Genomic DNA, 12,330 nt, shown 5'->3' with positions numbered 1-12,330 from the left:
CACAGTGACAAGTACTTATGTGGAAGAACGATTCATGAACTAGCTAGTCGCTAGTAGACAAATATATGCATTACTCGTAATTACCCACGAAATAACAGTACAATCCACGTTTGAAAGTTGATTTTGTCTATGTTAATGTATTTGGATATAGGAAAAGGCTAAGGGGACTCTCCGATAGGGAAGGGGATGACGCGCTCTCCTTGAAATCAAGATGTCCTGGGTCGGATTCCCAGTAGACACATTACAAAATGGTTCGAATCCCACTTTAAAATATATGTCCAGTCCGATTAAAGTATGCGAACATATAGTGAACAAAAGTTGCCAACCAAGTCTTAAAAAATGACACTTTTATTGAAAATCTGCATTTAAGGAAAGAAATTTCAAATTCACAAATTGGCCAATGCAAGTGTAGTGCTTGCTCAGAAACTTCGTCTCTCTCTCAGACTAGATCCGCGATGGTCTAATCGGTAGGGCGTCTGACTGCCACGCGGGAGACCCGGGTTTTATTCCAGGGTGGGTGATCTAAGGTCGAAATTTTTCCGGCCTTGTCCCCGCATAAAGCTGCTCTGGAACTCACCCAGTTTCAAATCAATGGGTCCCTGGAGATAACCTTCGGGGTAAAGGCGGCTGGAGTGTGGTGCTGATCACATTACCTCCAAAATGGCAGAGATCGAGAATGTGTGTGGCCCTATCCCCACATCCCATAAATGTGCCTTCATGGCACGGTGTTATATACACGGGGAACTTTACCTTTACATTTACGTAGTCTACCTTCGTCCAAGGTATTTTTCTTTGAAAGAGGGCAAGCTGCTTATTACATCAGCATGTTTTATTGTGAGTCTTGTACAACGTAACGCGTAAGTTGTTATTCACAACATTTGATGTTTAAAATTGTGTTTTCGTCATCTCAGCAGCCTATAAGCTGCTTATTCGTTTCATCTTCATCTTAACTTTGTCATCATCATTATTATTATATTTCCTTCTGCTACCACTACCACCAGTAGTGCGATACTGGCAATATGGTATATGAATTTCCGTAGCTTATCTACTACTCTTTTAATGGGGGCAGTGCGGATGGATGATGAAACAGGAGAGAAAAAAACACTCCCATGTCTTATGCAGGAGTTATGTATGAGTTAGAAGTAGACATCTTTCATCAAAACCTTAAAACATATTTAAAATGTATTTTTTTCGATATTAGTGTACAAAAAACTAAACCACTTGCACCACTGTGCATATGAACGTAATGCCATCAACTGGGTCACAAATTTTATCATTGCTCTTACAACCTTAAATATCACTATTTCATAAAGGGGATCGTTTGCTAGAGTTCCGAGAAGCACACGCTTTTCATACTTATTTGTGGCATCTACAAAAAAGCACATTTGTATTTTTTCTTTCAAACTAAAGGAATAATTTGTGTAATTTTGTAACAGCTTCTACAAACAGTTCAATATATTTGTAAACAGAATTATATTTTATGCCGCTTTTCTACCACTTTCGAATAATCGTTACGATGAGGAATGGCGATCAGCTGACACTGATGAAAGTACAAACACACATGGGCACGATACAGAGATTAAAAAAATTAAAAACTGAAAATGCTACTACTACTTTTTCTTCACAAGATAATAACTCATTTAATACCTTCAAGTGCACCTAATGTATTGAAGTAAAGTCAAAAAACCTGTTCAGGTTATCTCGTCGTAGTAATACGTTTCTTGAGATCTGAGACTGTTTTCTCCATTGTTTGGAGATTATGTGATCAACTAGTTCAAGGTTCGATCCCCGGTTGGACCCAGATTTGCTGAATCTGTTGTCATGTAAAACTGGGTCAAGTTTGCGCCTTTGCTCCCTTTCTTAGCGGTCACCTAAATGCCTTAAGCATGTGAATAACACAATAACAGTTCACATTTAGGTTCACTTGCTAATATAATTTCAGATTGATAAAATAAGCTGGTCCACAAAACCGATGTACAGCTTGGATCTTTGTGATAGCGTAATGGTTAACCTATTAACATATATTCAAGGGGTTGTCCTCTTAATTTACAATGGGGGACAGTTTAGTGGTGCGGATCGTACTTTACACTGTAGGGCCTGTCACTATTTGCCAAACTTGGCACAACCCTAACTAAAACATGATACCTTTCCAACTATAATTTCATAAAAATACAGATCGACTTTACACAACACACACTTCCATTTCCTGAACGCTGTTGTAAAATCATGACATTCAAAACATAACCATCATGACTCCTTGCGATTGATATTATCACTAAGTTACTTTCTTCAAAATATATTATGTGGATTTAGTTACCCTACCCTAAAAGCTTGTATCAAGTACTACGAATGGTATCACTTGTCAAACTGAGTTTGCTTTAAGATAAGATAATCTAATCAAATACACCAGATTTAGTCATGATCAGACTCTGGTTCAGGCAAGGTTTCAAGATCAAATAGGAAAGTAATTAATATAATGGCATCTTAGGAAACTCGCATGCCATAGTAGCAGTTACGTGCTTCCTGGAAACACGATGCACGTAGCATGCATCTTCGAACCTATGCAGTTCGACACCTAAACCTTCTTATTTCGAGACTTTACAAGTCATTCTTATAAATGATATGAATATTTCACCGGCAGCCGTTGTGGAGTGATAAAATTTCACTGCAGATCTTTGGAAACAAGATTAGAACCTGATTGAGTCATGGACGTTATATGTTGCTCTCTCGCCTATTTCTTTAATGTATTATTCGCCGTCAACTTTTAACGATAACATGTGAAACTATGGCGTAATGCAAGGGTTTTAATAAAATCCAAACGAGAGAGAGGAAACTAAGAAATTTTTAGGCAATTCTCCCAGGACGTCATATGGTTACTGTAATTGTTAAGTGTGTTCTAAAGAGATTTTTCATTCTTTATAGGACTAAGAATATATTATTCGGTTATATTTGTATTGTTTTACGTCACTTATCTGCTACTTTTGGCTAATCACGACCATGAAGGTAAATAATAATTGTATGAAATTAAGTAAATGCTAATGCCCAGACCAGGACTCTAACCTGTAAACTTTGGTAGTGAAATCATAAGTTGTCAACGTGCTCGGACAGACAGTTATTAATTAAATTGTTAGTTATTCAGAAGTCATGACAATACACAGGACTTGTTCTCCATAGTGTTAATAAAGGAGAAATTTGAACACACAGCGCCAAAAACATTTAAGCGATATTGATAGTTATGGCCTCTCAGGAAACCAAATTTACCTCTGTGCCACCATTTACTGGAAATGGTGACGTTTATATAGTTTATTTTATCGACTTAAGCATTTTTATTTCCTCAAAACTTTGAGCAGGGGTGTCTTCCCCACTTCTATCAACCCCACATCTTGCCTATTGAGGTCTGGAGTATGTATCAAAAACAAGACAGGGTTTATCCAGCGAGTAGCAGTATCACGTAGCAAAAAAAAAAGCACTACGCTAATTCGGTGTGAATAATTTCCTCCTCTTTCCTCGTAATTTAAGAACTAATAGTGTGTTTCGTGCTTCCAGGAAGCACGTAGCTGCTACTCTGGTGTTTAAGCTCGAAAATCTATCCTGTCTTACAGGCCGGTTACAAAACTTTTCTAGAACTAATGTGCAATTCCCTTGTCAAATCTATTAGACTTCTGCACTGATGCGCATATAAGTGGGATGATGTAGGCTTGGCCCGATATTGTGTTACCAAAGAAAGGTGTGTAATCTGTGGTGTTATACTTCCTACTACTCTTTTTCGTTGCAACACATTTATGTTACATTAAGAATGAAAGTAGTTTCATCAAAATAGATTTCTTAATGAGCAACTAGTAGTTCGACAATTTTTCCTAAGTCTTAATTTGCTTATGGTTTCACGTGTTGCAATATAAATGTTCTGGATTTGAATTCTTTAAAATTAATTTCCCGTTCTATATTATTTAACTTCATCTTTACAAGAGAAATTAGGTTCCACGTCATTGAATCCTGACAGTCTATTTCTCTTCGTAATTTACAGAATTGCAAGGCATAAGTTTCAATATAGAACATTAGCATCACAAATCCTTGACGGGGTTATGAAGATAAGCTGTTGAAAGCGTACAATCAATCACATTATATCTTACGCTTAGCTCTGTAGCTCAGTTGATGTCGGCCTCCGCGGCGGTGTTGTTAGCTCAGCGCGCTACGACGTCAGAGGTTCCGGGTTCGAATCCTGGTTAGGACATGGATGTTGGTCGAGCAATGGCATTGTGTCGGAGGTCCGGGTTCGAGTCCTGGTAGAGCCTGCATTTTTCGCTGAAATTTCTACAAATCGCATTGTAGTTTCTAAAATTTTACGCCCTTTTTCTTAACTCTGAAATTATCGGACATTTTTTTCAAGTTTCGTCGCAGCAAATTGTTAATGTGTGAACTGCAATGAAGTTCTTCACCGAATATCTAAAATTATAACTGTACGACCAACGTGTAGAAGGAAATAATGCTGTTTGTATAATGTTTTCGCAATTTGGGCTAATGTTATTGCTTATTTGTTCACACTTTAAGAAGAGTAAATTTGAATAACTGATACTTGAATAGATGAGACTGAAAAACGACATGCACACGGTACGATTCAGATTGCTTCTAGCATATAGCTATGTATTATCTTTTCTAAGTTTCACGTTTCAACAGTGGAAGTGTGATATTCTAGAAATGCAATCAGATTTCTACAACTAGTCAACTCTGTGTCATACTTGCATAAGGCATAAGAAAAAAAAATAACTTTCCTTACATTCTCGAATACACTTTATGTGAAGTAGAGGTCGGCAACCTTTGCATACAGGTTCGTATGAAGATGAAATTGCCCGCTGAGAAATTCATACCTGCTGTTACTAACTGATGCAAATTATTGCTACTTATTATTTGAAAGACCAACAAGACTAATTTGTGAACCTTCCGCCGGAAGAAGGTTGCCAACCCCCGGAAACTTACGATAACATAAATCAGACAAATGATGATACTGAGAAAGACTAGCACCTGCACTGTACATTCAATAAAATCAGAAAGGTTAAACATCTCTGAAATTTGAACTTATCACAACACAAATGACGTATCAATGATTTTTCCCACGAAAAACAGCACATAGCTAATACCTACACAATAATCTTAACGTACCATAACGTTATGGGATTATTCACTTACACCAATTACATAACCAATCCTCCCACAAAAAAATATTTTATGTTACAGGCCTACTCCTATTTAAAATTATTAGGCACACCAATTTATGAGCCAGTTGGTAAAACATACGAAATGAAGTGTTAATAAATGTATTAATATAAAATGCATAACACAAACAAAATTAACACAAAAGAAAGAAGGAAAACAAAAGTTTAAATCAACAAAATATAAAGAAAACCTTGCAATCTTATAGGTTCCAAATGAGTTTTGAAAAGTCCAATATTTTGATTTGCCAGGAACAAACTTTTTCGTATCAGTATATTGTTATCTGCATAATTTACATAGGCATTTTATCCTCTAAGAGGCATTTGTGGAACTATATGTAATCACTGGAAATGCTTCCACTTCAAGATAAAGCTTTTTTTTTAACGTATATGAACTATGCGACCAACAGTTACATGGTGAAAAATATCAAGCATAAAGTCGTATGTAAAACAATTAGTTTACATTCGACTCATCATGATCAGTTTCTATAGTTTAAAAAAATAGTTTGTTTTTTTAAATATATGCAGCTGATGGATTCGTCAAAGAAACCCTCAATTTGATAACGCGCAGATGATTTCACGTCAAACAACCATTACTACCTCATTTTCTATTCGTATAATATTCACTCTAAATTCCCCATCTACATGCTGCTCATTTGCTGCTTCAATTCAAATTAACAAAAAATTACATAAGTTATCCTACATCCTTGAAAAACAAGGACATCTTTCTGAAGATACTTTTCGCAGAACTCAAATCAAACAAAAAGGAAACAAAAACGCTTCAAACTAGTACAGTCTGCCAGAATTGCACTACCATTTCAGAAAAATCTCGAACTGACTGCACTAGTTAATAGAAATAATTTTGATCAATAATGTAAATCAGTTTAGACGAAATAAAGCAGCTGAATAGAAACGGCTTGGCGGAGGTAAACATTAATAACACATTAAGGATGTTAGTGTGTATGGGAGGTTAAAAAAGTGAATGTAAGTACACAGAAGAGAAAAAAACTTTGTCTTACCTGTAATGTTATCGCAAAGTATCCGGGAGGTAATGATGCGACCATACGGACTGAAAAGGTTTTCCAGATCTTGCTGTGTTAAATTCTTTGGCAGTCCACTCACATATAAATTGGCACCCTTTATTGCTTCGCTGCTGGGGCGGGCGTACGAAACCTGAAAATAAAAGTATAACGAACTTAATACAATGAACATTAGATTAATATGTAAGAAGTTTATGCACAAAGTACTTATTTAAAATAATATATACATGTCTATTTCACAGCAAAATCTTAAAAAAATCATATTCGATCATTAAAGTACGAAAAACAGGGCATACACAACCAATATACACCATTCATTACTCTTAGAAATAAGTGATTATTATTATAATACTCTACATCATATTGGATATTCAAAATTGTTTCCAAAACCTTTATATCTGTTGTCATGCAATATCTCACGATCGGTTTATGTACATTTCAAAATATGTTTGTTTCAATTCACGTGTGATCATTTTCAAAGTATCGCTTATGTATCAACCATTAATTCACTAATAATAGTTTATAATAGTGTAACTACGAAACTGCTTGGTTTTGAGGTTTCTTCGTGTTTATAGAAAACTAAACTTTCAATTACTCAGTTCAATCTGAACTGTTAATATATTTCTGCACACTGTTGTATCGCTACCTCAAATCATTTCCATCCTTTTATTTGACTATTGAAATTCAAAGTAAATCATATTCTAAGCAAGAATTCACTTAAGTTCACGGTACTTGAATATGCCCTAAATGTTCAGTCAACGTTCTTGCGAATCGACCACCGCTTCATTTGTGGCGTCGCTCCCTAACAGTGTGCTACACATTTACAAAAAGATAAAATAAATCGCATCGATCGAGTCGAGGAAAGAGCCTCTGAAGAGTTTCCTGCCTACTTGTCAATGTGATGACTGTCTGGAAAAGAATCCAGAGATCGTTTAACGCATTTATTCTGCAAGATGAAAAAGATAAAAGAAAAATCACGTTCTTGACATACACTAACCTGTGAAGTACTTCGTTAAATTCAAACTTCATTCTCCTGAACAGAATGACTAAATACATACCGTTTGCACTTCAGGCAACAGAACTGAACGAGTTCTTGTGTGGCCATGGTTGTTCTTTTGTTGCATCTAATCATTCATAATGTCGCTAATAGTTTAACAACGAAGGAAAGTGACGTAAAATTAGAAAAATTAAAATGCAGAACTGCACTGCAGACGAGATAGAGGGGCTGGCTCTCTTTAAACTTAGTTATAGAATATTTAGTCGAAAAAAAATATAAACGTTCAATAAAGACTGCATGATAAAGGAGCCATTGTCACTAATATTAATTGAAATACTGCCAGTAACCTGTGATAATCAGGCCCGAATTTAAGGGTGGGTTAAGGGGTTGCACCCATGGGCCTCAACCTGGCGAAACAAAATGCTTTAAAACTGCCACAATGTGAAAAAACGGGATATTTCAAACCTTGTACAAATATAGAAAATTTAACTAACCGAACATACGTATCTTGGCGTAAAGGTTACAACTGAAATTGTGGAGGCCTCACGCTGTTCTTATCTCCGGGTCTCCACATATATAAATCCGAGCGCGGTGAGAACTTGCGCTCATGGTGCGGCCGTTCGAGCAACTTTGTCGAGAAGTCATTGTCGCTAAGCATATCAGCCAACTTGTTCTCATATGGACGACAAAGATGTAGCAACAGAAAGTGCATTCGAAGGAGCTACTGTGGTTTTATGCATCAAGTAACGTGTTTGACACGAAAAATTTATAAGTACATCAGTAAACCCTCAGGGGTCCCGGATTCGAATTCCGGCCTGGCATGGGTGTTTGCGAGTATCCATCAATTTTCATCATATCACCATTCATCCCCATCTTCGCAATTAGACAAAAGTAGCAGAAACTCAAAGTAAAAATAAATCAATCAATAGAAATTTTCTTTTAAGATAAAGTATGAAACTGTCAATATGATAATCGATTTGTATTAATTGGATTTACTCCGCAACTTAGTTTCAGGTTTTCTTAGGTGCCACGAAACTACATTCCTAACAGAATATCTCTGTTCTCAGAGATTCAGGACTGACTGAACGCAACAAAGACGACACCAGTCTGACTGGTTCAGTCTCAAACAATGCGGAGTGACTTTGTAGTGACACGTCAAAACCGCTGAGACAGCTGCTTGGTCATGGTAGCAGTCGCTGTCTGCCGTACATTGTACTTTGCGGCAGTGTCCCGCACGGAACGGAAATTTTATCCTGTAGGCAACGATGCGAATACTCTACAATCAACCTACATGTTATTCAACTGGATGACTTGCTAATACTGTGTACATAGGGTCAGATTTACCTCTAATGTAAGAAGTGACTAATACAAACTGGGTGTAACTTCTAATCTTCTTAGTTTCCTCTATTATGCGCTTCCCTTTTTTTTTAGATCTTTACGGAAATTTTTCGAGGCATTTTTCAACTTGGAAATTATAGAAACTATATGAGAGCATGAAAACATTATAAATCCTTCGCTCAAATGTATCTAATTTAACTGTGCGTTAAATCTTCAAATAATGGCAATACATCGGTTTTATATAAATAAGTAAACAAAAACTGCAGTATTCAGGTTACGTTAAAGCTAAACTTTCTATAGTAATTCCAGCTAAAGAAAAAAGTAGCACACTTCCACTCTCTAAAATCTGCTCCGCAGCTGATCCAAGGCATTACCGGGTGCGGGGAAAAGCAAGCAAAACCACTTCAGTTGTGGTTTCGGAACGTCGTTCGATTTTCACATCGCGCCTGAATAGAAAGCGAAGGACCATACTGTTCCAGATCACGGAAGAGCCACGAACTATTTATAGCGCTCAACATAGATTTTCCGAGATATATCTGAAACTAGAAACATGGGTGTCGCTAGTAATTTTGTAGGACGTCGTCATGTCTGATATAAAATTGTGTACATAATATAATTGACAATAGCAATCATTATTAAAACTTACTATTTTCACTTATTATTATTATTACAAGGTTCCTAAATATAGGACTAGATAAAATTCTTTGCTCTCTGTAAACTGTAACAAAGGTGGTTGACTTGTACAAATTAATATATAATTTAAAAGATGATATGTTGTGAACTAATAATTGTGGTTATTGACGTGGTACTATATTTGTTTGCTGTACTCAGCACTAATTATCCAACTATTATACTTTATTATATCGTTGGGGAAATCTTTTATTTAAAACAACACTTATTTTTCAGATGTTTAAAACATTAATCAACTAAAATACATGTCATCCCCATATTTTGTTGTATTTTTACCAGGGGGCCGCGAGAGGGTGATTGCGCACCCCTTAATTTTCTTCCGCACCCCCTACGTTCAACTGAAACACATTGAGCGCCGAATGTTAGGTACTGATGCAACAGGCAAGCACAGAGAGATTCCGATATACATACTTTCATGTACTCACGGCAGACTCTATAAAGTTCAGCATTAGTTTTTCTTTTTTAAATTTCGTCACTATTGTTGTTTTGAATATTTCTTCTCTTTTTCTTCAAGTGGTCTGTTTGGTTTTCGATAATTGCCTATAGCTTAATGTGTTTTTTTTTTTTTTGTTTTTTTTTTCATTTCAGCTGCTTTCAAAGGTATCTTCTATATACATTGGATATCACCAGGTCTTGCTCGGGAAATTGTATTTAATGCGAGTTGTAACGTGAAGGGTAGTTTTCTTGTTAGTACACTATGTATTTGTTCCACGTAACATGCCTAGTAACCGTACAATTTCAGGCTTTTTCAAAAACTGTTAGGAAGAGGCCCAATGTTCACGAAGAAATTTTACAGTTCGTTGGGATAGTGCGGCAGAAGGGATTTTAAGGAAGACGAAGTTGCTGTGCATATCGCGGTTTGTCCTGGAGTGGCAAACTGAAGGTACATATTAATGTACTATGTATTTTGTACCTCCGTTGATTACATTGAAAACGTTCAAAAATGTTTTTTAAAAGCAAGGATAATTTCACTACATAGTTCTATAAGACTGCAACGTATATCCGAATGTTTACATTGTATGACCACTTTCTTGGATTACAAGACTTAATACATATCATCATGCACGTCCAGAGGGTGGGCAAGGGGGCACAGCCCCCCTGGAAAATGGATATCAATCTAAAGTTATATACTTCACACACATAATTTCATTTCAGTCAGTAATCTTGGTTAATCACAGGCGGCGATTAGGGGACAGTTGCCTCCCACTCTTGCTCTTTTTGCTATTTTTGCCCCCGCATTATGCTAAACCTTATCTACCAAGGGAAAGTAAACTGTCCTTGCCCACCCTCCAGTATTGGCACCTTGCTCCCCCAGTTTTGAAAGGTTCCATGCGTGTTTAATGTTTTCTTTATTTTCAGCATCGCACCCCCTAAATTTCTTTCCGCAACTCCTCAGCACCCCTAGATGATTAATCCTGGCGCCGCCGCTGATTTTTACTCACACAAATCAAGAAAATTTATTTCCTAGTTTTAGGTTTTGCGACTTTGCACAAAAAAGCATAAAATTATTATAATTTGGAATATTCTCATGGACGCAATTTTGAGATCACGTGTCATGCGATAACATTACATTTTTTATCGTGTTCATACATTTTATGCTCTACTTTTGGAGGTAACTTATTTTTTTAAAATTATTTATCATTTAAGCAGAATAACTTAACAATTTGTGTTCAATGCTAATATTCGTTTGAAACACATTTTCTACACAAACCAAAACAGAGATAATTTTCAGAAATTGATATATTTTATCTATCATAGTAAACATTAGTGCTTTACTATGATCGATAAACTATATCAATTTTGGGGAGGCTATACTGACCGGCTCAAGAAATGATATAACAAACACAAACAAATGAAATCATTATACCCACCCCCCCTACACACACACACAAAACGGATAAATTAACTGTGCGTTGTGATTTTACATCAATAAATAAATAACTAAATAAATTCTGTAGATAGCATACATTGAACTTCAAATGTTTTATTCTAATTTAGACTTGCCTAAAAAAAAAAAAATAAAGCACCCTTCACTCTAGAATCTGCTCAAGGTAGAAACTTGTTTCTGGAAAAAATGAAGAAAGCCACTTTCGACTTTCCAGGCCACGATTCCCGCTCCTGGCATATTCCAGTCTATTGCAGTAATCGAGATTTGGAAAACGTAAGAAAGATCATATTCCTGAACAATCCCTAAGGTGTGTGGTCCAAAATTGTTGCCGCTCTGGGCGAAAGTCCCAGACCAGTAACGAAAATGTGCAGACAAGCGCATCCATTTCTATTGCACTGTTTGCAATCAGGATGACGGACGTTAATTGAAAGATCACTGTCGACCTCCGAGGCAGAGTGGTTAGCAGAGAGCGCACCACGATGCCAGGGGTCTCTGGTTCTAATCTTGGCTTGGGCATGGGTGTTGCTTGCGAGTGTTCCTTCATCAGTTTCAACATATCACTCCTCATCTTCGCGATTATCCAAAAGTGGCAGAAAAGCGAAGCAAAATAAACCAAATCAATCAATGAAAGACCAGAACTAGATCATTACAAGTGCCTTCGGAGACGGCACAGCAATTGAGTACAGAGAAAAAAATAATCGAAAAACATGTTGAAATGGTGTTGATGTCGACAGAAAAGTCAACGAGATTTGGTTCAGAATTCCCATATCTGGATCATTTTGCAGGGCAGTGGTTGAGCAACGACAATTATAAATACATTTATGGAAGGTCTCCGGCCAAAGACCTCGTACAAATAACCCGGGTGAAGGAAGAGCAGGTACGTTCAAATCGACGGTTTGTTTGTTTCAGTGTCATTCTGAGTGTGCACTCGACCCACGTAATCCAGCGTTCAATTTCGCTTCGAACTGTTCCGCGAACTTTATTTCATTGCTGGAATGAAATTATTACTTCCTTTTCTGTTAAGATTAAATCGTCATCAAGAACGTACTTAGAGCGACCACAAAAGAACCTTCGGCCAAAATCGTTGCGCGCACTTTCCCCTTCATACGTTCAGCTCAAGACCACAAAGAAGGATGCTCAACTCCGTCCCTCCCCGTCACGCAGGAGTAC

At 36.8% G+C, this 12,330-nt stretch overlaps 1 protein-coding gene across 15 annotated transcripts in view; it reads right to left on the bottom strand.

Annotated features, from left to right (window-relative positions):
- The window catches only part of LOC145984030 (ELAV-like protein 1), a 125,137-nt gene that overhangs the window by 35,082 nt on the left and 77,725 nt on the right, over positions 1-12,330 (bottom strand). For all 15 annotated transcript variants that reach the window (XM_083117350.1, XM_083117352.1, XM_083117349.1 and 12 more), the window contains one exon: positions 6,227-6,380. In XM_083117350.1, the coding sequence (XP_082973476.1) occupies positions 6,227-6,380 (154 nt within the window). The remainder of the gene's footprint in view (positions 1-6,226; positions 6,381-12,330) is intronic.

Source organism: Lepisma saccharinum, chromosome 2, assembly GCF_977018435.1.
Source record: "Lepisma saccharinum chromosome 2, izLepSacc3.1, whole genome shotgun sequence".
Classification (NCBI taxonomy): domain Eukaryota; kingdom Metazoa; phylum Arthropoda; class Insecta; order Zygentoma; family Lepismatidae; genus Lepisma; species Lepisma saccharinum.
Note: the sequence above shows the minus strand (reverse complement) of the source record. Positions and strands in the feature narration are given on the sequence as shown.